Source organism: Protopterus annectens, chromosome 1.part1, assembly GCF_019279795.1.
Source record: "Protopterus annectens isolate FY-2018-M chromosome 1.part1, PAN1.0, whole genome shotgun sequence".
Taxonomy (NCBI): Eukaryota; Metazoa; Chordata; order Ceratodontiformes; family Protopteridae; genus Protopterus; species Protopterus annectens.
The window spans coordinates 970,201-996,978 of record NC_056726.1 but is presented as its reverse complement, the minus strand read 5'-3'; the positions used below and the strand labels follow the sequence as shown (position 1 = coordinate 996,978).

Below are 26,778 nucleotides of genomic sequence, written 5' to 3'. Positions count from 1 at the left end.
AAGGTATGGGGGTTAAGCAAGGTAGGAATAGGAAACGTACATTCAAGTGAGGCATGTGTTCACAGTGTCCATACATTAGTAATGTGGAGGGTTTATTTTTGGAATCGGGAGACAAGAGAATTGTAGCAAAAGGAAATAGCACATGTGAGAGTAGTGGGGTAGTTTATATTGCAAAGTGTGTTTCATGTCCAGCATTTTATGTTGGAAAAACTGAAGGAAAAGAATATATGAACATATTAATGCTATAAGGACCACAAATCTTAGTAATGCTTTATATAAACATACCTTGGAGTGTGCTTTGGCCAAATTTCATTTTTTTTGCTTTGGAGGAGATTCTTAAGGATTTAAGGGGCTGGAATGTGGGAAACATGAATAGAGTATAGAGAATTATACTGGCAAATAATCTTGGATGCCAGTAAATTAATGGGGTTAAATGATGCAGTTTCTTTAGCCCTGGTCTTGCAGCTTAGGGCAGCTAGACTTTAAGGGCATTATTTTAACTAGTTTGTAGTTTCCCACCTATTCCTGGGATGAACCTCGAGTTGATTTTTGTTGCGCTGACACAATTTCACCGCTAGATGGTGGTAGAGTATTTTAAGAGGGTTTTTATTTGTATTGAAGTAAGTGAATTTTAAATGTGTATTTAAATAACAGTATTGAAACAAAGTTTGTATTTTGGTTTTTAATAGTATGTTATTGACAGATTTAATTGGAACATTAACCTTTTAGATGGATGTCTTTATTTATGTGTATGTAAATATTGGATTTGGGGAAAGATTTTTATTGGTGGGGTTGGTTTTGTGGTTTGGGATAAATGTCGACAGGTTTCAGATGTTTTCCTTTACATCTGATTAAGTCTCTTGACAAAAACGCCGGTGATTTAGTTAAGGCATTTATGTATTTGTGTGCTGTGTTCTTTGTAATAAAGCCTTCTTACCGTTACTGTGCTGCTCGTTTTTGGAGGGGCCCTTCCGAGTGCTTTTTGGGGGAGTTGTTAGTTTATTTCGGCACTGGTCTTCATTTTTTGTTGTTTTTAGATTTGAAGTTAATCTGTTGCTTTGTCAGTGCTTAAACACCGCAATTGTTCCATTTTTTGTAATGTCATTTGCAGAGCACAAGATAAGGTGTAAATGAGCATTATTATATGGGAATGGGTAATGAGCACAGCTCTGTTGTGTAATCTTCTGAGTAGCATGGGTTGTTTTTCTGTAAATCTCACAACAGAAATCATCTTCACTCTACATACCCATCTTTTGTACTGAACACTGTGCATTATGTCCTGAAGTAGCAATATGGGCAAGTATGAAGTGGCACAGACTGCACATTGCTGCCTTGACATTCATCTTCAGTGTATTCCTCGGGAGCCTTGAATAGTCTTCCTATAAAGAGATAGGTTTGTAGGTAAGTACTAGGCTATCTGCCCTAGGACCTATAGAAGCCTAACCAAACGAGGTTCCCTGGCTTTTGCCACCCAAGAAAATTATTTTCCTGTACCCCTGTTGAGCAGAGCCAAAGCAGTGATCCCAGGTATGAATTTCCTATTTCCCATCCAACTGTCAAGATTCCTGTTAAAGAGGGTTAATGAGGAGCTTTGCTTGACATGAATGGGGCAGCCTATTCCAGAGCAAGGGAAGTCTCTGGGACAGGAATCTATCCCTACAGCATGTTCTGTTTATTGCAGTGACAAGGTTTAGGCCACTGGAGCATGTGGCTCGGAGAGATTGCGATTTCTTTAAGTGCAGCATGTCCATCAGGTCTGGGTTAGACATGGCTTTCTACGTTAGGTAGAGGTTGCCTCGAACTAGGCAATATGCGACGGAGTAGAGCTGGAGTTTTTTGAGACTGTCGGCATAAGGCATCTGTTTGAGGCCAGTAATCCTCTTAGTGAGATATTTCTGTGGCCTTTCCAGCTGTTGCAGATGTCTTGCGATGTACATGCCAAACGGGGTGCTGTACTCTATGATGGGGTCTAATAAGGGATGAGTAGAGAGGAACAATGGCATCTCTTTTTCTAGAGGAGAACCGCTTTTTGATGGTGTGCCACGTAGAAGGATTTCCTGACTATTGTGGCGACGTGACGTGATTATCAAAGGAGAGACTACTATCCACCTGTGTGTCAAGGTCTCATCTCACTTTCGGTATTTAGTAGGCAACTGCCTATGTGGTAGTTCATGGGTATGGTATTTTTCCCAAAGGGAAAGACAGTGCACTTGTTGGCAGTGAGCTTTAGGCCATGACTTTGACACCAAGCATCAGTCTCAGTGAGGCCTTTTTGTAGAATGTCCACATCCTTAGGTGAATTGATTATGGCTCCTAGTTTGCAGTCATCTGTGAATTTCATTAGCCAGAGACCACCTGTATTAGCCTGGACTTCAGAGAAGTAGGTACCGAACAGGAGAGGACCCAGGACAGAACCCTGTGGTACTCTGCTTGTCACTGGTCTGAAGTTGGATTTGGAGTCGGCTACTTTCACTGTGTGGGTTAGTTGGCCACCCATCTTGTGACATAGGGATTTATGCCTAGTCTAGTGAGTTTATCTATAAGGCCAGAGTGAGGGATGGTGTTGAAAGCCTTGGTGAGGTCAAGATAGGCTGTGTGCACCACCTTACCCTTGTCTGCGGTTCTGTTGACTGCTTTGAAAAAATCAATCAGGTTTAGGAGGCATGATGTAGCTTTTACAAACCCAAACTGAGTGGGGTCCAGAGTTTGGATGTTACCTATGTCTTTGTTTATAAGCTCTAGGATGATGCATTCCATGGCAGTACAGACCAGGGTCGTCAGGCTAATGGGGCGGTAGTTCCCAGGGTCAGTGGTGGCACCCCCTTTGTGGAGTGGGATAACTGTCACTGTGCATCATTCCATAGGCACAAAGCCTAAAGTGAGGCTATGGTTGAACATGGTACTTAGGTGGGGTGCCAATTTGTTCTGTAGTTTGTGCAGAACGCAGCCTGGGATGTTGTCTGGTCCCATGGATGCTGTGTTCTTGGCTTTGGAGAGTGCGGTCTTTACCTGTGTGACTGTGATTTCAGGGGCTTTGCAATCATCCGGTATGGAGATGGGCCCTTGGGAGGGTGAGGGGGGGTGAAATTAGCACTGAACCTATCTGCCAGGATGTTGGGTATATCAGTTAGTTCGATAAATGTAGTGCTATTGTGCTGTAGTTCAGAGCAGATTTGAGTGTTGGCATTGAGTTTCTTGACATAGCTGTAGAAGGCATTGTGGTTGTCTTTAGAATCCTTGGTGATTTTATTTTCATAACTATCTTTGGAGGATTTTATGAGGGGTCTCAGCTTCTTGCTGATGCTGACCAGGGAGTTCCTGCAGTCTTGGGATTTTACTCTTTTTTGCAACAGTTTATTCCTTCTGTTGTAGAGCTTGTTTATGGCAGGGGACCACCAGGTTGGCTTCCTTTTTTGGAGGATAGCTTCTTGGTTCTGTTGGGGATGGCATAGTCCATTAACTCGTGTATATGCCTATACAGTGCATTTGTATATGATTCAGCAGGCGTGCCACTATTTTCCATCTGTGTGGGTGTAATGAAGTTTGCCACTTCTGACTTAAGAAGTATGAAGCTGGCTTTGGAAATTTTTTTACGATGATTTCCTTAATGGGGAGGGGAGGCGGGATATGGATGTTTAGGGTGATTATCTTATGGTTGGACCTGACCAGCGAGGAGCGGAGCATCTGTTAACTATATTGGTAATGACTAGGTCCAGGATGTTGCTACCCCATGGTAGGCGTATGGTTCATAGGTTCATACTAGGCTATCTGCCCTAGGGCATTTATAAGCCTAGCCAGAGTGTGTGTGGCTTTCACCACCCCTTAGGATGAGAATACTATACCCATTAGTTTGCTGTGCCTCTGTCCAGCAGTGACACAGAGATGATTTCCGGAGTAAACCTACGATCTCCCATCCACTCTTCAAGATTTCTCTTGAACAGAGTCAGTAAGGGGCTCTGCCTCACATGGACTGGGATTCTGTTCCATAGTGTAGGGAGTTTCTGGGTGATGAATCTGTCCCTCCAGCACGTCCTATTTATATCCGTGTTGAGGTTTAAGTCTCTTGCTCTCGTGGCTCTGGTGGATTTGGATTTTTTGAGGTGGAGCATGTCCATTAATTCCGGGTTGGACATGGCCTTGTATGTCAGGCACAGATCACCTCTGAGCAGACGGTATGCGACTGAATAGAGCTGGAGTTTCTTCAGTCGGGCATCATATGACATATGTTTGAGCCCCTTTATCCTTTTGGTGAGGAACTTTTGGGGTCTTTCCAACTGCTGCAGGTGTCGGTTAAGGTACATTCCGAATGGGGTGTTGTACTCAATCATTGGTCTGATAAGTGAAGAGTACAGGGGTACAATGACCTCTCCTGATCTGGATGTGAATCCCTTCATGATCAGGTGGGCAATGTAGAAGGTCTTCCTAACCACTTTGGCAATGTGAGTGTCAAAAGAGAGGTTACTGTCAACTTGGGTCCCCAGGTCCCTGATAACTTCTTCCGTGTTTAATGGATTACCACCTATGTGGTAATTAGGGGTTACCTTGTTTTTCCCAAAGGGTATGACTATACATTTTTTGGCATTTAGCTTAAGGCCATGGCTCTGGCACCAGTTATCCATTTCTATGAGACCTCTCTGGAGGATGTCTGTGTCTGATGGAGTGTCAATTATGGTGCCCAGTTTGCAGTCATCTGCAAATTTTGTCAGCCACAATCCCCTATGTTTGCCTGCACTTCAGAAAAATAAATGCCGAACAAGAGGGGCCCAGGACTGAGCCCTGTGGGACACCGCCGTGACCGGCTTAGAGTCTGACATGGCACCAGCAACTCTAACCCTGTGTGTTCTATCCTTGAGCCAGTTTGCAACCCATCTTGTGACATATGGGTTTACATCTAAGCTGGTGAGCTTTTCTATGATGCCCGAGTGGGGTATTGTGTCGAACGCTTTTGCTAGGTCAAGGTAGGCTGTGTGAACTGCCTTACCCTCATCAATGGCCTTAGTGACTGTTTCGAAAAAGTCGACCAAGTTCAAGAGGCAGGATCTGCCCTTGACAAAGCCAAATTGGGTAGGATCCAGTGTCTGTAGGTCCCCAATGTCTTTATTTATGAGTTCCATTATGATCCTCTCCATAGCTTTGCAGACAAGGCTCGTCAAGCTTATGGGGCGGTAATTTCCAGGGTCCGTAGAAGCACCGCCTTTGTGGAGTGGGACAAGCTGGTCCAGGGCATTGGAATTGAAGAATTCCAGAAAACGTTGGACAAATGAGTTAGTACGAGTAGTTTTCCCAGTTGATGGAGGGGTAGTTGAAATCTCCCAAAATTAGGGTATTGGGCTGTACCTTGATATTATCCAGTATATCAAGAAACATGGAGTGGGCTTCTTGAGGCATGGCGGGGGATCTGTAACATGCTACAACCTGAATTGCAGTCTTGCCCAGTGCTAATTGTACTTGGATAATTTTGGAGGCATTATGTTGCGCAACTAGCTTGGAGGTGTGGATATCCTTTATGAATATGGACACACCTCCTACTTTAGTGTTTCGGTTCAGGTTAAGTGGCTGAAAGGTGTGGTAAGAATTTTAGCCTGGTAATGCAGGGGTGCTCTCTGGAGCCTTAAACCAGGTCTCTGTCACTGCACAGATGTCAGTGTTCTACATCTTATGGAGAGCCTCGAGTGTGTGTGCATTTTGAGGTTTAGACTTCTAGCATTGAGTAGCATTACCCTTAGATTTCACTTGTTTATTTCTACTATGGTGGTGTGTTTCACGTTTGAGCCTTGCCTAAAAAAGGCACTATAGGGGCGGCAAGAGCCTTAGCTAGTATCCGGAATCCCAGTGGCGACAGGTGCAGGACATCTCTGGCAAAGCATCATGGCCTGTCAGTCATGTTGTCCCAGGCAGACAAATACTGGATCCTCTTTGAATGACATTAGACACATAGCCAGTTGTTGAAGTCAGTCATTTTATCCTTTTACTGTGGTATCATTCTGGGCGATGGCAGGATGCTACTCAGGGCTAGTGTCATACCTGCCTGGCCCACATTGTCAGAGAGTTCCTCCATGTCTCTTTTCATGTAGTCCAGGGGAGGTACTTCTCAGGTCATTCACTCCAACATGAACAATGACAGAGTCATACTTGTTGTGGAGTGACCTGAGTGCGTACATTATATGGTGGATCCTGGCACCCAACAGGCAGCTGACAGTAACTTTCTCTTTGTTTAACCTGGAGAGAGGGACGTCCGTGTGCCTGACTATAAAGTCCCCAATGACTAGTGTGTTGGGCATGTTGGTTTGCCTTATGGGCTGAAGTTGTGTGGCACATTGATTTTGTGGGCTGTGTGTCGTTCGGGTAGTGTTGGGGGGGATTGATTGTGTTTCAGCTTTGGAGGTCTCTGTTGTTTGGGCAGATTTTTATTGATAGCCTCCAAGAATGTATGTTTTGTGTTACTGTGTATGGGTTTGGATTGTGCATGTTTTGATGGACTTCGTGTTGAGTGTGGTGTGGTGTTAACCTCCTCCTCTCGACTGTCTAGTCCAGTCTTGAGTGGAGAGAGCTTGACTTCCAATTTGGTTATATAAGTGCATCTCTCACAAGTAGTGTTGGATGGTAGGAGGAGAGGGTTGTCTGTGTACATGAGACAATTGCTACATTGCCCCAAGATGCCTAGATTCATCAGGTGGACAGGAGAAAACACTGGGAGCTGACCCTTGGACATGCCTTGTTAGTGCTTATTTATTTAAGTACTGGGAGCTGATTTCCTCTTGATTAGTGAGGAAAGTTGAGTGTTGTAGTAATTTGTAGATTATTTAGTGCTTGCAGCGAGATTTGGAAGTGCTGAGCACAAGGAACAGTCTGAGTGCTAAAACTAGAAGACTGGCTAGTTCAAGAGAACAGAAAAGGTTTAGAGTGCTAAAACTGGGAGGCTGGCTAGTTCTAAAGGAAAATCTGAAGTGCAAACTTTCTGGCACCGGGAATAGTTTAACTGCAGTTAAACGCCACTGTGCGATGCGCAAAACCGCTCAAACACAGTTTTTTAAACAGAAAGATGAAAGGAATAGAAATAGCCCAAATCGGCCAATAAAACTACAGATTCTGAGCTGAAACCACTCCTCCAGGTGACAGGCTGTTTCAAAACTTACCACTCTAACTGATGAACAGAGAAGCTTCCCTTTTTATCTTTGAAAGGTCTGGGCAACACAGAACTTACAAACAGCCCAGAATTCAGCAAAGTCTGAAAACTGGACTCAACCAACTTTAGAAAGGTGGGAAACAAGTACAGAGAGAGAATTTTTTTTCCCAAAAGTTAAAGCAGATACAATAATAAAAACACTTTTAAAGCAGAAAAAAGGCTATCACACTTGAGTGTGTGACCCTTGACAATTAAACAGATGAAAAACCCTTCAAAACAATAAATTAAAATGCAATAGTATAAGAATTAAAAAAAAAACAGTTCAAATAAGTAGCATAGTTAATAAAAAAAAAATGGTTGGAATAATGCGGCTGGCAGAAGTAAGCAATAAAAAGAAAAACAGAGGTACTTAATCCACTCAGTCTCCCTTTTCTCCCTGCTGCTGTAGGACTCTGCAGGACACCCAGGCAAGCTCTTGCTGAGGTAATATAAGCGCAAAAACCGTGCAAACACTGGTTTTAAAACAGCAAGATGAAGGGAATAGAAATAGCCCAAACTGGCCAATAAAACTACAGATTCTGAGCTGAAACCACTCCTCCAGGTGACAGATAGGCTGTTTCAAAGCTCACCACTCTCACTGATGAACAGAGAAGCTTCCCTTTATCTTAGAAAGGTCTGAGCAACACAGAACTTACAAACAGCCCAGAATTCAGCAAATTCTGAAAACCGGACTGAACTAGCTCTAGAAAGGTGGGAAACAAGTACAGAGAGAGGATTTATTTTTGTTTTTTTCAAAAGTTAAATCAGATACAATAATAAAAACTCTTTTAAAGCAGAAAAAAGGCTATTGCACTCGAGTGTGTACAACTGTACACCCCCCCAGTTTCACCGAGCACACACAAACATGCTGTTCTATTTCTGAGTAATATATTTGTATTGCAGCCTGTGACTCTTGTAGTACAACCCTCGCCTGTTAGTATTTCATGCTTGCTTTTATTCTTGTATTTTGTTTTGACAGTGTCTGTATTTATCTGCAGAATATACCCTAATGCTTACTGGATTATGCTTTCATTTTGCAATATGGAACTTCTGAGGAAGAATTTTTGATTGTGCTCTTGGTGATTGGGCTATAAGAGCCAACATAAAACCACTTGGGGAGGACTGCCCTTAATACAAGCCATAGTGTTAAAGCAATGTCAAGGATAAGTTCCTATATTTTGAAGAGCCTGAAGGCATGATGAACTAGGCAGGAAAAATCAGGAGGCAGTGAGTGAACAGTTACTCTGCAGAGACATGCTAAAATACCTGCAGTGTCAGTGTGTTTGTGTCTGTATTATTCTGGAGGTAGAAGGTGTCAGCCAGGTGAGAGCTGATTGTAGCATAAGCAGTACTATATGAAGTACATTTACCTTAGTTCTGTTCAAGTTGTTAGTGATCGTTTGGATCAGGAAGTTGTTAGGAACATGCGCTCGGTTATCTCAGTATAGAAGTTCCATTCATCTTCTTGAGTACCTTTTGCAATTGTGGATCAGCAATTCTGTCTTCATTTAAAATTGTTGCACTTATTTGCTTTGTTCAGCCCTTCTTGTGATAATCACTGAAATAAGTAGTTACTTAACGTGTAGTTAATATTTGATGTGGTATTCAGGTCATATTCTTTGATGCTGTAATTTCTGCTCTATGGGCCCAGGTTGTGACTGAAAAGGGTCTATTACCCAGTTATCAAAATGTAATAAATAAATAAATTTGTTAGTCTGGTTTTGACTTCCTGTGCAGAACGTATGTCAGTGCGATCACTCAGTTGTGAAATCTCTACCTCAACTTCAGAGGCTGTGATTCATTCCTGACCTTCGGTCACTCTTTTTGGAGTTTGCACATTCTGTCTGTCCTTTTGTGTTTTCGTAAGGTACTTCTATTTCTTCTAATTCACAAAAACATGCTGGTTTACTGACTGAACTAAAAATTGTTCAAAGACGACATGTTTATTTCTGCCCTTGTGATTTAGGTTGTAACTGAAAAAGTTCTCCTAACCAGTCTGCTTGTCCCTTTTAACAGATGACACAATTAGATTATATTAAAAAAATAGCATTAAAATGCACCAGTCGTGGTAAACTGCATGCTGATTTGGAGTCTTCACAATCGGACACATAGCACAGAGTGCCACTACTGCCATTGCTTTTTGAGCTCCATGTGTGAATACGCATTCCTTGGTGTGCAGTAGAAGCACATAGCATCCTAAACTGCACTTCACATTCCCATTAATTTTTATAGGTTCACAGGTAGTTACTAGGCTTGCAGTCCAGGGGACTATTGAATAGCCTACCCCAAATTTATAGTTTCCCCAAACCAAGCACACTCTGGTTAAATGACTTATTTAAGGTCACACAGTAGACAGATGAAGGCTAAGGGAGTAAAACCCTGTACCACAGGAATTAGGTCATAACCTTAACTGTCTGTGCCAACTGCCGCATTAATCCTTTGTACCAACTACCATATCTAACAGACTGGCAGATTTCAGTTTGTATTCAGTATATACGGGCAGTTTCTGAAAACTGTGTTTGTACAGCAGATGTGACACTTGCCATGCATAACTGTATGCTATATAGAGAGCATCTTTGATATCTCACAGTATGATTTAATTGATGTTTGTAGACTCGTATCTGTTTGGAAAATGCATAGTCACAGAGCATTTTCTTAAGGTACTGAAGTAGAAAGTTATACCCCAAAACAATGATACTGTTGGATGTGTACCAGGCAACTGGGTACCTCATGTATATAAATTCAAAACAGCTGCCAGTAACTCAAGTAAATCCAGTAATCGTCACATTCAGAAAAAAGTAAAACATGCAGAAGTCAGTGAAACCAAGAGCAATGTTTATTAACTTAAAACAGCGATTCTGAAACTGTGGTCTGTGGATCCCTAGGAGTGCATATGATAAATTCTAGGGGTCCGCGTAGTTCCATTTCTCACTTCTGCAACGACCGATCACCTCTATTAATGAAAAACAGAGACTTTCGTGTCTTACACATTCGTGGCTAACCAGCTGCTTGTCCTGCGTTCTTACAGAAGAATAAGAAGTAATAATTTCCAAGTTTGTGGCTGACGCGGAACAACTGCTTGCTTGCCCTATGTTTTCTGTCTGGCATTTGGAACTTGGAGGGAAATTTCAACAAACTTTTCCTTTCCCTCCAGTCAGACAGTTAATGTGGTTATTTTATGCTGGTCGGTTCCTTTTACCAGTACTGCAGAGCTGATCAAGACGATCTTTTGCAAAGACCCTGAAGATATTTTTTTTTGTTTATTTTTTATTTTTTTTTTGTATACCAAAAACTTATTATTGATGGTCTCCCAATCCAGAACAGTTAACAAATGTTAATTCAAATCAAGATGGCTTTATTAACATTCATTTAGGAATTTTTTCCCCTAAGGCATGAATAGAAAGCATATCTGTAAACAGTCCAGATTTTTGCCTCATAGTTTTGGTCTGCTTCTCATAAAATTGAGTTTTTCTAGCAAGTCCCTGGCAGTTCATTGAGGATTGACATTTAGACTTTATATCCTTCAGAAAAAAAATTGTAGTAATGCAAAACTTGTTCTGTCAGAGCACATGGCTGTGTGTGTGTGTGTGTGTGTGTGTGTGTGTCTGTGTGTGTGTGTAAGATGTTGGTAGTATACCCCTCAACTGTACAAGTTTTTGCAGAATGTCCAGATTTTTGCCTCATATTTTTTGGTCTATTTGTCATAAAATTGTGCTTTTCTGGCAAATCCCTGGCAAATCATTGAAGACTGAAGTCAGAAAATAATGGCAGACATATGAGCTTTAGACTTCATATCCTTCAGAAAGTTCATACTAATGCAAAACTTGTTTTCGTATCAACTTTCTAAGTTTGTAAGAGCAATATTTAAAAGGGGTCCCTATTTTTGGGACTCTGTTCCCCCATTATTTGTGCCTTTGTCCACATTTCTTGGGCTAACTAAGTGGTCGAGAGGTATGGGGTGCAGTGTTTTTAAGTGGAGAAGTTGTGATCTCCGAGCGCATGGGCGTGTGTGTGTGTGTGTGTAAGAGGTAAGTAGTGTCCCCCTCAACTGTCCAGGTTTTTGCAGAATGTCCAGATTTCTGCCCCATATTGTCATCTGTTACTCATAAAAAGGATTGAAGTTGCTAAGTAATAACAGACATTTCAGTTGTTGACTTCATATCCTTTAGAATTAGAGTAGAAAAGTGCATACTAACACAAATCCTGTTATTCTAGCAATGTTCTAAGTTCATAAGAGCAATATTTGTAACCTCTCCCTATTTATTTTAGGTTTATGTCCAGATTTCTTGAGATTCATGTGTGTGTGTATGTTTGAGAGTGAAATGCCCTAGTTAGGGTTAGCAGGTGGTTAGTAATTTGCTGAGGCTAAAACCCAAGCTACTGGAAACAAGAGCCTGAATCCTCTCTTCTCCAACTACCAAGCTGCATTTTTCAAGGAATTTAGTTTCAAGCGCATTGTCAAGTAATTGTGAGCTTCAAGGGAAGAGAGGCCTGTTTACAGTGTGTAGCTGTTTTGTTTAGCTAGCAAATGGTATCACCATTGTGGCATAGCATTTTTAAAGCAGTGTTAGTAGCACAACAGGTAGCATATTTGCATTTTGATGCAGAAGGCTGTGTGTTTTACCCCCACAGCATGTAACTGAATTGCTGATACTGTGTTGTATTTCAAGGGGTGGGATGCTGCAGTCCTGAATATGTCCTCCTTTGGATGAGATTCCTGGCAACTATGCACCTGTTTTCAGTTTACCATCCATGCAATATTAGCAACTTAAAAATTGTAATGTAACAGTGGGCAATTTATTCTTCAAGGGCAGCAGGCACTAAATTTGTAGCTGAAACAGTGAAATATAAAGTTGTTTGCTAACAGCAACCATTTCATTAGTTACAGATCTGTTTAAGGTGGAATTATTCAGGTGACTTTTACTTCTGCAGAGATTGTGCATATTGAGTGATATTGGTGAGTGTCCTTTCATGGTTGGAATGTTCTGAAATAGGCTGTTTTGTCATTATTACTTCATATGTTTTGTTTCATTGCTTACTGAAAAAAATGTTCAAAACTGCTGATTTAAAACATGCTGTAACAAGTGCTGATGTATTATTATACAAGCCAAGGGATATAATTTAGTAATTAATACAGTCAGGAAGGAGAATCAAAGAACTTTTGCATGGTCCTAAAAGTGTGTGCAAGGGGCTATGATTTGAAAACAGTCTAAAGGTAAACTTAATTCTCCACTGGCCAGATGCATTTTCTTTGAATGTTGGTTTAGCAGATGTCTATCAGTGTTTGTGCTATATAATTTAAAGTAAAGGTTTTACATTAAATCCAAATATCTATAATCATTGTAGAAGTAAAGCAGAAAACAGTATGCACACTAAGAGTTTTGAACAGTGTTTATGACAACTGGGGAGAAATAGCCAAGTAATGGGACATTGCAATGGCTGCATGGGGGGGGGGGGGGGGGGGGCTGATAGTAGAGATGATCCAAACACAATGTATGCCTACCGCCACCTTTTTTGCTTATTAAAAAAAAACTGATAATACCTAATACATTCTTCGTTTAACTTTAATCCAGTGATGGTCTGCAGTCGAATGCACTGCCCGCTGTCTGTGCAGCTCTGCGACTACAGGCTGTGCCTACTTTTGCTGCTGTGCATCCTGAGTTCAAGTGACTTTGTAGCTGTTAAGGGACTATAATATTGTGATTATATGTTGTTTATATTCATTTCTATTAGTATTGTCTGTATTAATATTGGGTTTCCTGGTATATCTGTAAGTTGTTTTGCAAAAGTGAACGTAAGTTAAACAGTTTTGTTTGTCTCTTTCATGGTTGTGAAGTTTTATTGATATTTTAGTAGTGTTTAAATTATATTTTTAGATTGGAAATGTATAATTGGTTGAAGAGAGGTATAAAACATACTGAGAACGTTTGAATCATCTGAAGAAGATGACATGCCTTGTTCGGTGTCAAAAAAATTAAAGATGACCCCAGTACTCAAGACAAGAAAATATTCAGCAGAGTACTTAAAATATGGATTAACAAGTACTTCTGTTGATAATGTTGATAAACCTTTGTGTCACTGTTATGAAGTGTTATTGAATGAAGCTATGAAGCCGGCAAGGCTTAAGCGTCACCTTCAGTTAAAGCATAAGCAATATGCTGGCAAGTTGATTGATTTTTTCCAAATTAAATTGAAAGAAATGGATGCAAATCAAAAAGTTATAAGAAAAAAACTCAGCTAGTGGCAATAATGAGGAAGCCGTTACTGTGTCATATGAAGTATCTCTTCTAATCGCAAAGTCAGGAAAACCACATACAATTGCTGAAAATTAATTCTACCTGCCGCAAAAATAATGGTTATATGAATGATGGGGAATAAAGCTGTCAGTTTCATTACTGGATACTACATTTAGAGATCGAATCACAGAAATGTCTAACAGTATTTTACATCAACTGATTGGACGTGTACAAAAGAGTCAGTACTTTTCATTACAACTTGATGAAAGCACGGATATTTGTAACAATGCTAATTTACTTGCTTTCATTCAGTACGAATATGATGGTAAATTTCATGAAGATTTCTAATTTTGCCAAGCCTCTTCCCACTCGCACTACTGGAGAAGCACTTTTCACTTGCTTAAATGATTTTGTAAAAATGAATGAGCTGAGTTGGTCAAAATGTCTTGGAATTTGCACCAATGGTGCTCGAGCTATGACTGGAACAATAAAAGGTATAAGTTTGATTAAAATGGAAGCACCAAATGCAATCTGGATGCATTGTAGCATCCATTGTGAGCCAGTTGCTGCCTGAAAAATGCCACTTGATTTAAAAAGAACATTTGGTAAAGCTATAGTAAATTTAATTAAGGCTGCTCAAAAATAAGATTTTTCAGTTTTGTGTGATGAAATGGGAAGCCATCGTAAACAATTACTGTTACATACCGAACTTCGTTGCTTGTCTTGTGGGAAGGTTTTGAATTGCTTTTTTTAACTTCATAACAAAATAGACTCTTTAATTGCTAAAACAAGTTTCCCTTTAAAAGAATGTTTGAATGATTTTTTTTTGGCTAATAAAGATTGCATATTTAGCTGATATTTTGTGCTACTAAAGGAATGATACAAAAAAAGTTCCATATTACTAGACAAAAAAAAATATTTTGCCACCTACAGTAGAAACATCATAACAAACCTTAGAAGTTCTGGGCAGGTATTAACAAACTCCTTCACCCAGGGCAATCCACAACTCCAACTCCCTCAGCCCCATCCCAAAAATCTTCAGAGTCCATTGCTATCGCCTTCAACGGGTTCTTTACAGAAACCATCCAGTCTCTTGGCAGCAAACTTAAACCTGCATGTTCTAACGCTGAAACCCCTACACCCAGTACCCTACCCTCCTTTAGCTTCCAAACAGTTCCTACTACACTCATTAGACCCCTAATTAAAAAAACTCAAACCAACCACCTTATCAGCTGACCTCCTCCCCGCAGACTACCTGCAAAAATCTGATGATGTCATAGCATACCCTGTCTCAATTTTGATCACCAGAACCATAACTGAAGCCTCTATCCCCTCCATTTGGAAAATATCCCATGTCATACCACTCCATAAAGGAGGCAGCTTCATTGAACTGTCAAACTATAAACTGATAGCTATCCTTTCCCCCTGACAAAAATTATGGAAAAGTGTATGCATAAACCACTCTTGCACTACCTTATTCAAAATAATCTTCTGGCCAACTCTCAGCATGGTTTTAGACCACATCACAGAACCACCACAGCCCTCCTCTCCTTTTCTAACATCATAAATTTCAACATTTATAACAAAACACTATCTTCTGCCCTGATGTTCATCGTGTTACCCTGCTGTCAGGCGGTCCCGCAGTCGGCTAGAGTTCCAAAGTCTTGGTCCGACATCGGTTGCTGTCGCTTCCTCCCTGACATCAGTGCGCCAGGGGTATATGAGAGGCATCTGATGCCATTTTCTTCAGTCTTTCTTGCCACGTGGTGCCCGAAGCAGAAGCAGTTCGCAAGTGCCGGTCGGCCGACACCTGAGATTTTTGAATCGAATTTCAGTCCGAAGTCTTCAATTAAGCTAAGTACCCCATTGGGGAACCTTTTCTTGCCTCAGTCCAATGTCAGAAAAAGTTAACAATTGCATTTCTTGTGGGAAGCAAATACCTCATAAGGACTTCCATTCTTATTGTATTCCTTGCCTAGGCCCAGACCACGACGTCACAGGTTGTCGGTTTTGTGCTAGGTTTAATAAACGAACTATCAAACGCCATTTTGATTTCGCACGACATTACTTTGATAGGAAATTTAATTATATCATGTCGTCGGAGCAGCCGATGACTGGCATGCATAAAAAAAACGCAGGGATAAGGACAGGCAGCCTAAAACCAAGCCAGACTCTGAGGCCTCTGCTGGGCTTGTTGCCGGTTCTCCGGTTTTCAGTGAGGCGCCTACGCAGCCCCTGACGACCGCGGAAATGGAACCCTAGACAGCTTCGGATTCTCAAGTGGAGTGTACTAGGCCGTCACAACCATCTTCATTAGACCCTTCCGACACCGGAGCAGAAGGTGATCCCGGTGCAGTAGAAACGCCTTTGGTTTCAGAAGGTGTCTTCAGACCGACTACACTCGCCATTAAATCTTATGCTTAGCTAAAAATTCCATTAAAACCAAAAAAGACTGTACATCAGTCTCCTGTTTAAGGCCCCATGCCTAAAAAACAGATGCTTAAGATGGCTGAAGATTTGATTTCCCTAATCAGGGGTTCCCATCCCCCTCCTGATAAAAGGCCAAGACAAGAGGAGGACTATGCTTCCTCTGACCAGGTTTCTATTTCCTCAGATTCTTCTGAGTAACAGGATTATGCTTTTCCCCCCTTATGAAGATTCTGATGCTGAAGACTCTATTCCCTCAGCATATCCCTCTGAAGACTACTCCTTTGGGGAAACTTTACATACCATGAGGGAACAGTTCCACTGGGAAGGCCAGGACTACTCTGGTTCTAAGAAAAGGTTCCGAGAGTTTCTTTTACTACCCCAGCACAGACCACTTGCTATCCCTCCAGTTTTAGATATTGTGGATGATGTTTACTTAGAGTCTAGTCTAAATCCAGACTCCCTACCTCCTGCTCCAGCCAAACCAGACAGATACTACAGAGTACCTGCCACACACAAATTCCTTTATAAAAGCCCTCTGGCTGACCCAGAAACAATTTCCCAGTGTCCCAAAGGGGCTAAAGCTTCTATGGCTAAAAATCCTGTACCCTCTGAAAGGGATTCCAGAGCTTTAGATAGATGGGGAAAGAAAATATACACCTCAGCTACTCTGGCTATGAGAGCATTAAATTGTCAGTTTCACATGCTGAAATAACAGCAATTCTTAATGTCTCAGTTAAAACAAAAACTGAGCACACATTCTGAACAGGCTGAATTCAAGGAAATGCAGGATCTGTTGCATGCAGCTGAACAGGGGGGCAAACATACTTTACAATGCGGATTTGATTCATTGGAAGCTTCCTGTAGAGCAGCTGTTACTGGATCGGTCATATGTAGACATCCTTGGTTAAAAGAACAAACCCTACCTGATCATTTTAAAGCAAAATTACTGGATGCATCTTTACAGCAGGATGTCTTATTTGGCGTCAGAGCAGAAGAGGTTTTAAAGAAAATGGAGGATAAGGCAAAGTCTATGCAGACGGTCAAGGATTTTTTACAGGTACAACCCCCTCGTTTCAGCAGAAATTGGCCAACAAAAAACTGGTCCTTTCCAGCTTCTGACAGACCACAGAGGGGCAAATACAGATGCTCAAGGGGCGCAGAGGTCAGTCACAAGGCCCTTACAAACCTCGCCAATGGGGTGCCACAACCCAGAAAGGAGGTGAAGACAGGCCCCAAGCTAGAAGAAGACAAACACAATGACTCAGCCCTCCAACTACCAAGCAAATCTCTCTTGGCAGCTCCCTTGGGAGGAAAATTAGCACTTTTTGCAGACAACTGGCACATCATCACAAAAGACAAATGGGTCCTAAACATTGTCTCACAAGGATACAGATTCCACTTTCCTACCTTGCCAAGGATAAAAGGAATGCCAAACCTACCACCAAATCAATGGGCAGAGGCACAAAAACAAATTACAGATTACTACACGAGAGCCATTCATCAGGTACCTACACAGGAGCAAGGACAAGGATTTTACTCAAGACTCTTTCTAGTCCTCGGAAAGAACAAAGCATGGAGACCCATTCTGGAGCTTTCAATTCTGAACACCTATCAGCAAGTACCAAAATTCAAGATGCTAACACTACAGCAGCTTCTACCCATGCTGGGCAAGAAGGCTTGGCTAATAACGTTGGATCTCAAGGAGGCATACCTGCATGTCCCTATCAGACAAAATTGCAGAAGATACCTCCGCTTCATTGCAGGTTCAACCCATTATCAATTCTCTGCACTGCCCTGTGGCTTATCTACTGCACCCATGGTCTTCACAAAATGCCTGGCACCAGTAATTGCATACTGCAGACAAAGAGGAATTCAAATATACCCATACCTAGACGACTGCCTTATTCAAGCAGAAACCAAGGACATTCTTTTAAAACATCTGGCATTTGTCAAACACCTTCTAAGTTGCCTAGGGTATACAGTAAACAAAAAGAAATCAAAACTATTGCTCACAAAACATAATGTTCCTGGGTGCCTGCTTGAATACAACAGCAATTTCAGCTCATTACAACACGGATCCTCCTTTATTTTCACATCCACTCCTAAGACAGTACCTCAGAGGGGCTAAGAACATAAGACCGCCCAGTAGAGCACCAACACCTACTTAAGATCGCAACTTTGTTCTGGAAAAACTTACACTGTCGCCCTTTGAACCAGCTTTCTCAGCTGATTTAAAGTTTCTTTCATGGAAAACTGCCCTGCTGCTAGCAATAACTTCAGCTAGAAGAGTCTCAGTGCTACAGGCACTAATGGCAGTGGAGCTTTTCCTCATTTTTCGTCAAGACACTAACCCTTCCTTTATGCCAAAGGTGGTATCCAGTGTGGCCCTAAACCAAAACCATTCATTTGCCCACCTTTTTTCCCAAATCCCCAGAACAAAGGAGAAAGACTCCTGCACTCTTTGGACATTCACCGACAATTACGTTACTGCTTGGATAAAACTAAGGCTTTCAGAAACTCTGACCAGCTCTTTGTAGCCTATGTTGCAGGATCACAAGGAAAAGCTATCTCAAAACAGACCATTTCAAAATGGATAGGACATTGCATATGTTTCTGCTACACGCATCCTGGGAAACCAGTACCTGCTAGCATTAGACCCCACTCCACCAGGGCTACAGCTACATCAGCAGCCTTTCTCAGGGGGGAGCCAACCAAGGATATTCTGGAAGCTGCAACTTGGAGTTCAGTGCACACCTTCACCTAACACTATCACTTACCTCTATATTCTAAGACTAGAGCTAGCTTTGCCACTGCAGTTTTGCAGGGCCTTCTAGCTTCTTCTAACCCTGTTTAACTCCACCACCCATCCTTAGCTTTGGGATTCAACCCAAGTGTGATGACTGCAGCAGGGTAACACGATGAACATATTACAGTTTTGTACCAAACCATAAATGTAGATGTTAGACTCCCTCCATCCTCTCTGAACTAGCTGGACTTATCCATACCTTTCTATCCTATACAACCTCTGTGGTGTATTTGCTTGTGACTGAAAGTATTGTTTTATTTTTACTTGTACATTTTTATATAGCAATAAGTATTGCCTACCTATTAGGGGCACCTGACATCTGGGGCAAGAAAAACTGAAGAAAATGGCGTCAGATGCATCTTGTATACCCCTGGCGCACTGACGTCAGGGAGGAAGCGACAGCAACCGGCACCGGACCAAGACTTTGGAACTCTGGCCGACTGCGGGGCCGCCTGACGGCAGGATAACCCAAGTGTGATGACTGCAGCAGGGTGAACACTCGAACATCTACATTTATAGTAGGTACAAAACTGTATTTTTCTCGACCTTTCCAAGGCCTTCGACATGGTTAAACCACCAGTTACTCTTACATACCCTTAAAATAATATCCCTAGACAACCATGCTATACAGTGGTTTCAGTCTGTTCTTAGTGGAAGACAGCAGGCTGTCCTATGGCAGGACAAACTCTGCACCCTTCTCCCCATTACCCTTGGTGTCCCTCAAGGCTCCAAATTAGGTCCTCAAGGCTCCAAATTAGGTCCCCTTCCTTTCTCTCTCTTTATTAATGACCTCCACACTGTAATCCCAGAACCAACCTGCATACAGTACGCCAATGACTCCACCCTAATTTGCTCAGCCTCTACCCCAACATATCTCCTTAGTTTAACCCAGAAAACCTTCAACACTGTGGAAAATTGGCTCTTTAATCAGCAACTGACATTAAACCCTAATAAAACAAAACTACTGCTCTTCTCCCCTACTTGCAAGTCCTCTCAACCTTCATTTACTATAACATCTGACCATAATCTCACCAGATATGTATACCAAACTCTTAGGAGTTATAATTGACAACATCCTTAAATATGACATGCACGTCAATCAAACTATTAAAACTGTTTGTAAAAAAAACTTGGCTCCCTATACAAAAATAAACCTTTCCTTACCCCTCTAGCTAGAAATGCCATTGCCTGTACTCATCTGCTTTCAACCCTACTCTATGCCTCACCAGTATTTACTAACTTGAACAAATCTGATCTCAGCATACTCTCTAGCTGCTATAACCAAATTGCCAGGTTTGCCACTGGATCTGTCTACAGGACACACCACTGTCAAAACCTAAACCTCTTAGGATGGCTAGAACTCCCTAGACTAATTCAGTATAATCAACTCATTGTCGCATTTGAAAGTTATTAACTATCCAGAAAAAACACCCTACAAAAAAGCTAGGCTACGTCGATCTACTACAAAACTCTTAGTTCAGACTGTTAAAGCTAACAATCTATCTGGAGACTCTTTGTTTGCAAAATCAGTAGGCAAAACCTGGAATTCGCTCCCAGTTGCCATTACTCTGAACCCCTCACTTAACCACTTAAAAAAAAAAAAAAAAAAACTAACCCAGATTTTAAAACTCACTGGTCATGCCCTTGCTCTAATCCTGACTAAAGCCTCAGCTACTACTAGATGTCTTTTATTCACAATGACTAACTTTTAAAACTAAAAGGTTTGGAAAGAGAAAAACTGTAACTTGTATGTATATACTTCTGAATATAAACTGTATTCTTCATAAGTTTGGAAATGTGACACTGTAACTTGTATGTTGACACAAAATGTTCAGCATATACTGTAACTGCTTGTCCTTATCTGTTTGTATGTTTGCAGCTTTTCTCCCTGGGCCTCCACTGAAAATGGACATGTATCCAGTCAGACTATCCTAGTCAACAAATGTAAAATAAAATAAATACTTGAACAAATTAAATTTAAAGTCTTCAAGGAACTAGTATAGACATTTTTAAAGTTGAAATTAAAATGGAAACTATAAAAAAAGAATTATGGGAAAATTGACTGAAAAGGAATATCTTCGATTCATTTTCAACTTTGTCTGACTTTTTAGATTTTATTTTCCTTCACAACAATGTAATAAAAACTAGATCGGAGATGCAGTCAGTTGCAAAAAATAGATTAAATCAATGATTTGACAACCCCAGAACAAGATTATTTGGCAGAGCTGTCATGCGATGGTTCCTTACCAAGATTAGTAGACAAAGCTGATTTGACAACCCCAGAACAGGATTATTTGGCAGAGCTGTCATGTGATGGTTCCTTACCAAGATTAGTAGACAGAGCTGATTTGACAACCCCAGAACAAGATTATTTGGCAGAGCTGTCATGTGATGGTTCCTTACCAAGATTAGTAGACAAAGCTGATTTGACAACCCCAGAACAAGATTATTTGGCAGAGCTGTCATGTGATGGTTCCTTACCAAGATTAGTAGACAAAGCTGATTTGACAACCCCAGAACAAGATTATTTGGCAGAGCTGTCATGTGATTGTTCCTTACCAAGATTAGTAGACAAAGCTGATTTGACAACCCCAGAACAAGATTATTTGGCAGAGCTGCATGTGATGGTTCCTTACCAAGATTAGTAGACAAAGCTGATTTGACAACCCCAGAACAAGATTATTTGGCAGAGCTGCATGTGATGGTTCCTTACCAAGATTAGTAGACAAAGCTGATTTGACAACCCCAGAACAAGATTATTTGGCAGAGCTGTCATGTGATGGTTCCTTACCAAGATTAGTAGACAAAGCTGATTTGACAACCCCAGAACAAGATTATTTGGCAGAGCTGCATGTGATGGTTCCTTACCAAGATTAGTAGACAAAGCTGATTTGACAACCCCAGAACAAGATTATTTGGCAGAGCTGTCATGTGATGGTCCCTTACCAAGATTAGTAGACAAAGCTGATTTGACAACCCCAGAGCAAGATTATTTGGCAGAGCTGTCATGCGATGGTTCCTTACCAAGATTAGTAGACAAAGCTGATTTGACAACCCCAGAACAAGATTATTTGGCAGAGCTGTCATGTGATGGTTCCTTACCAAGATTAGTAGACAAAGCTGATTTGACAACCCCAGAACAAGATTATTTGGCAGAGCTGTCATGCGATGGTTCCTTACCAAGATTAGTAGACAAAGCTCTCCAGAAGTTATTTCCATTTTCTTCTACATATCTGTGTGTGATTATACTCTTGTCCAAATGGTGATTTTTTTTTTGGAAGTTGTTGGAGCATATATCACTGGGATAGATTTCCTTTTTATTCACTCTTGTCTAATATTTATTGTAAAGTATGTTTTATATACCTGTAGTTGTTTCTATGTGGAAAACTTGCAAATAAAAGTAATGTAGTGGGAATCATTTGAGTTGCTTCATTATTGGCACAATGCTGGATACCAGAAACTGTTTTCTTATTACAGATTTGTGTTTCAATGAGTATTAAATATCACAGCCATCTTGTTGAAGTCATTTTCTCTTTGTTTGTATCTCTTCAGCTTGAACAAGGCTCTTAGTAAAACAGATTTTCATTCCTCTTAACTGTATGTTAACTCACCTAGTTCCTCACTCATAATTTTGATTTGCTTGAATGTTGCATTATTTATTGTTGCTGGTTCTTTCATGCCTAAGTATTGCAGAGAGGAGCAGTGGTACATTGGATCTGAGTAGAACCGACAATTATTGCTCACTATGTATGTAATACGGTATTTAGAGTAAATTAATTAATTTGTTTCAAATGGCGGAATTGTCTTGGTTGATTAGTTAGGCTTTTAATTCATAACTAAGCTTAAACATGTGATTTTAGGATTAAGTTCAGAGGAGGTATGCCAGCAATTTGATGTTTCTCGTTTTTATTGTCCTGTTGAAATTTGCTTTCATAATAGCTAGAACTCTTGGTATAGCTTTCAGTATAGCACAGATGATTGGAGTTCAGTTATTGGCCCTGGTGCCTGATTATGTTTTCAACATAACTTAGCAATATTCACAGAAATAACATCTAATAATATATTCACAGAAATAACATCTAATAATATTTGGAAGTGGCTTAATGCACTATTACTCATTCTAGGAATTATCTCAAGTGCATGTTTAGCTCATCAGACAGCTTTAAAAGCTGGAGTCTGTTTAAATTGTAATCCTTTATAAATAAAACAAATTTTTACAATTCAAATGTTGCTTTAACATTAATTATTTATTAATATTAACACAATCCAAAATATAGGGGTCTGCAAAAATATTTCCTTTATTAAAAGGGGTCCTCCAGTTTGCAAAGTTTCAGACCCAGTACAACTAAAGCATGGTTTTAGTTGTACATTTAAGTTAATAAACATTGTTCCAGAAATGGTTCTCTGTTCCAGTGACTGCTGGTTGTTGTACCTCTTTTATGTACATGGCAGGCTATGAAAAAAGGGTCAGTGATTTGGAAAGTGTAGAGTAGAAAATACTTGAAATTTTCCTTGTAGGATATTTCTAATCATTGAAATCTCTCAAGTGTCAAGTTCCGAGTACATTCCTTGTAGGATGTTTCTAATCATTTAAATCTCTCAAGTGTCAAGTTCCGAATATAGATTACCTTGCTGTAACTAAAAATGATTTGTTTTCTCTTTTCCCAATTTCTTTTGTAGGGTATCCAAAAACATACCAACCACTAAAGATGTGGAACCACTACTGGAAATTGATGGTGATATCCGCAGCTTTGAAGTATTTTTATCGTCACGAACTCCAGTTCTTTGTGCTCGAGATGTGAGACTGTTTCTCCCATGTACTGTGAACTTAGATCCAAAACTTCGAGAAATTATTGCAGGTAAACTCCAGACGTGCTAACTGCAGTCATAGTCAGCAATACCGATCATGATCAGTATGATTTTGTTTGTCCACTTAATATATGTTGTTCTGCACAAGGCTTTCCCATAATATATGTTCTGTGTATAAGGCTTCTTCCTCAAATGTCCCAGATCCAGCACTGTCTAGACTGGAGTCATACTGTCCTGTAAGATCCAATCTACTGCTGTTTTTCTGGAACTGCGTACACTGTTGGGTATTCTCAAATGTGACCCTCTTTGTGAGGGGACCGTTATTTTGTGATATGATGCTGCTTTAAAGACTTCAGCCCAGAGCTAGAGGACATTGTTGCACCAGCCAAAGGTTGGACATGTTTTATTGGTCTGGAATGCTCAGGAAGAGTTCCCTTCAGAAGAATGTATTACAAGACATCTCCTGTAATAATCTTCTAGGCAGGTCTTAACATAATGAAGATTCTTTCTCATAGTTTTGAATATTTCCATTAAGAACACCTGAAAGAATGATTAATTTAGCCTCTACCTGTCCCTTTTCTGATAAGAGGTATAACTAGATGACACAATTGTAACTTGCTAAAAAGAGTCAGTTAGCTACCAGTACAAAACAGAGCAGAGCAGATATGCTCTTCATCTCACTGCTGTGCAGAATTCCAAATTTCTGTACTGTTGCCCACTCATTAATTACTGTTTGAGAACTGTCATACTTGCAGATTCTTAGATTGAGACCGTATCACTACTAAGACCACCTTTTTGTGAAGTTAGTAGGAGAAAAGGCATTCACAAAAATAGAAGATTCGACAACATGTAACTAATGGCCTAAGGGCATCAGAAAAGAAGACTGTAAAAAATGTAATGTCCAAACTAAAAACCTGCTCAAGATTAATGTAAGTAGTTGCTTCAGGGACAGTAGATGAAAGCCTATTCTAATCATTGATTGATAATTCAGTTAACTAATTCCATCTTTTCAGTTACGTCCACTTGTCAGGTTACATGTATGTATCGTGTAAATACTTTTTGCAAATCGACCACAGTATCCCTGACTATATGTGCTGTTAATTTTGTGTTTGTGCTGCGGTAGCGTTGTCGCCTCACAGTAAGATGCTGTCCGGTTCGATTCTCGGCTAGAGCGTCTTCTGTGTGGAGACATGCGTGAATGGGCGTACCTTCGTTGAAGGTTGTGCATCAGGGCTAACAACTAGGCACGTAAAAATCTACTGCCAATCATTAGCGGACCGGAGTTCCGCTGTGGCGACCCCTAACTGGGAAAAGCCGAAAGACACAACAACAACTGTAAGATCAGATGTTGTCTTTTCTTTCTGTCTCAACCTGTGGGTTATTGGATCCGCCCTGTATCTAAGGCCGGTACATCAAGATTCTTTAGCCCCAAAGCTATGCCTTCTCTACCTATAATACACTGCCCTCATTGATTCTGCACAGATCTCATTTGCTGCTTTTGCATCCAGACATGGTTACAAAAACTTCTTCAATTAATAGAAGTAGTTTTTGCATATCTTAATTTTTCCTCTACGTCCTCATGAATTCTTTCTCGAGTTGTTCCTCTGCTTGAATCCAGGCCTCTCCTTTCCAGTTCCAAGAGATGGATCTGTCATTGATAAAACCTTATGGTCTGCCAGATCTGCTATACATATTAAGGGCTCTGATTTGAAGCAACTGACTTTTTACGGGCCGAGATGGACCTTGAAATTATCCTTCTTCCTTGGCTCCAAGGACAGAGGTTCACCTGCTTTCAGCTCCAGCCTTGTCTGTTCCTCCCCTGGAGCATCTTTGAGTTCCAGGGCCTGCAAGTCTGACTTCTCCCTTCCCTTCCCCTTTGTTATTGCTGACAGCTTGGCTGCCTCAGGCAACAGTTCCCTCCTTGATGTGCGTAACTTTGGCTCCATCGGAGCCAAGCATATCTCTGAGCTAAAGCTTCAGGGCCAGTACCACTTTCAGGGTTTTGGAGCTGTCCCTTTTTTGTGTGCCTTGCCCTTAGTCTCCTTTCCCAGCAATTAACCTGGTTTGGTTGGCATTGGGCACCTGTTTCTCTCTTGGATCTGCAGACTAGTGAGAAGCATGCCCAGCCATCCAACCCCAGAGTCTGTGTTTCACTGTAGACACAATCCTTTCTTAATCTGGGACTGGGGTTTCTGTTGCTAATTTGGACCTGTCTTGGTCCTCTCAGCCATCTGGTACTTCAGGCTCGCATCAATTAGCTGTGGGACTGCCTGGACCATTGGGCCTCCAGCCATCCTTTGTTACAGGATCCCGTGATGTGGTGGAGTCAATCACCTGAAGTCTGACAAAATGTTAGTACCTCCCAAGGACGGACTATTTTAGAGCAAAAGCCTCATGTTGGATGCTTTCTAAATACCCTGTTATTGTCAAGCATATATAAACCAGGAGTGAACTAAGAAGAGAAGACACTGTATGACTTTGGGGTCTCTTTCTCCACCCCCTAGAATTTCTTTACCAGGAATCAGAATGGGTGGAAATGACTAATTTTTTTTTTTACAAGTCACAGCAGTATTTCCAAGATGGTCCTGGTGATGGTGCCCCCCATGCAGAGGGAGAACTTCAGCGGATGACACCCTAGGGGCAATAGCAGTCCACAAAACCAGGGCTTCCAGGGTCTCTTCTCCAGTAAGTCCTTTCAGCATTCCCTGAAGTGTTGCCCAACTGCCGCTCACTGGAGGCAGGTGGGAGCACCTGGCTCTCTACCCCAAATCTTGGGTCACCACCACTTCAGATGTTTGATTGTTGAGAGTTGTATATCAAGGTTGTTCCCTTCTCTTTCTCTACACTCCAAAGGAGAGCCAAAGATCCCTTCCTGACATTCCACTACACCATTGAAAGGATGTAGTGGTCAAAATAAGAAAACTGCTTTTCAACCAAGTCATCCAAGAGGTCCCACCAGGTCAAAGAGGATTTGGGGTCTGCTGAAGATTCGTTTTAGTACCAAAGAATCAGAACATCCTCAGACACTTTCTGGGCTTCAGCAAGTTGAACTGTTATGTGAAACAAACCAGGTTTTGAATAGTAACTGTGTAGTCATTTCTTCCTTTGCTGAGGAAAGATGACTGGATGATGTACTTGTATTCAACTGTTGCAGTATTCCTAACGATGAGGGAGATCTCTGCAACAGGTGATCCAACATCGGCCAGTATACAGAAGTATTTCACTACTATAGGATGTGGTGGTACATCGCACATAGGCTGCTATCGTACATCGGCCATAAAAGTGACATAGACATGCATCTACCTTAGAACGTCTCTACTGCCAGTCTGCAC

General features: G+C 41.1%; 1 protein-coding gene across 3 annotated transcripts in view; it reads left to right on the top strand.

The window, feature by feature from the left end:
• Window positions 1–26,778, top strand: part of KIDINS220 (kinase D interacting substrate 220) — a 2,951,961-nt gene that overhangs the window by 2,369,205 nt on the left and 555,978 nt on the right. For all 3 annotated transcript variants that reach the window (XM_044073258.1, XM_044073248.1, XM_044073241.1), the window contains exon 23: window positions 23,318–23,496. In XM_044073258.1, coding sequence (XP_043929193.1) covers window positions 23,318–23,496 — 179 coding nt within the window. The remainder of the gene's footprint in view (window positions 1–23,317; window positions 23,497–26,778) is intronic.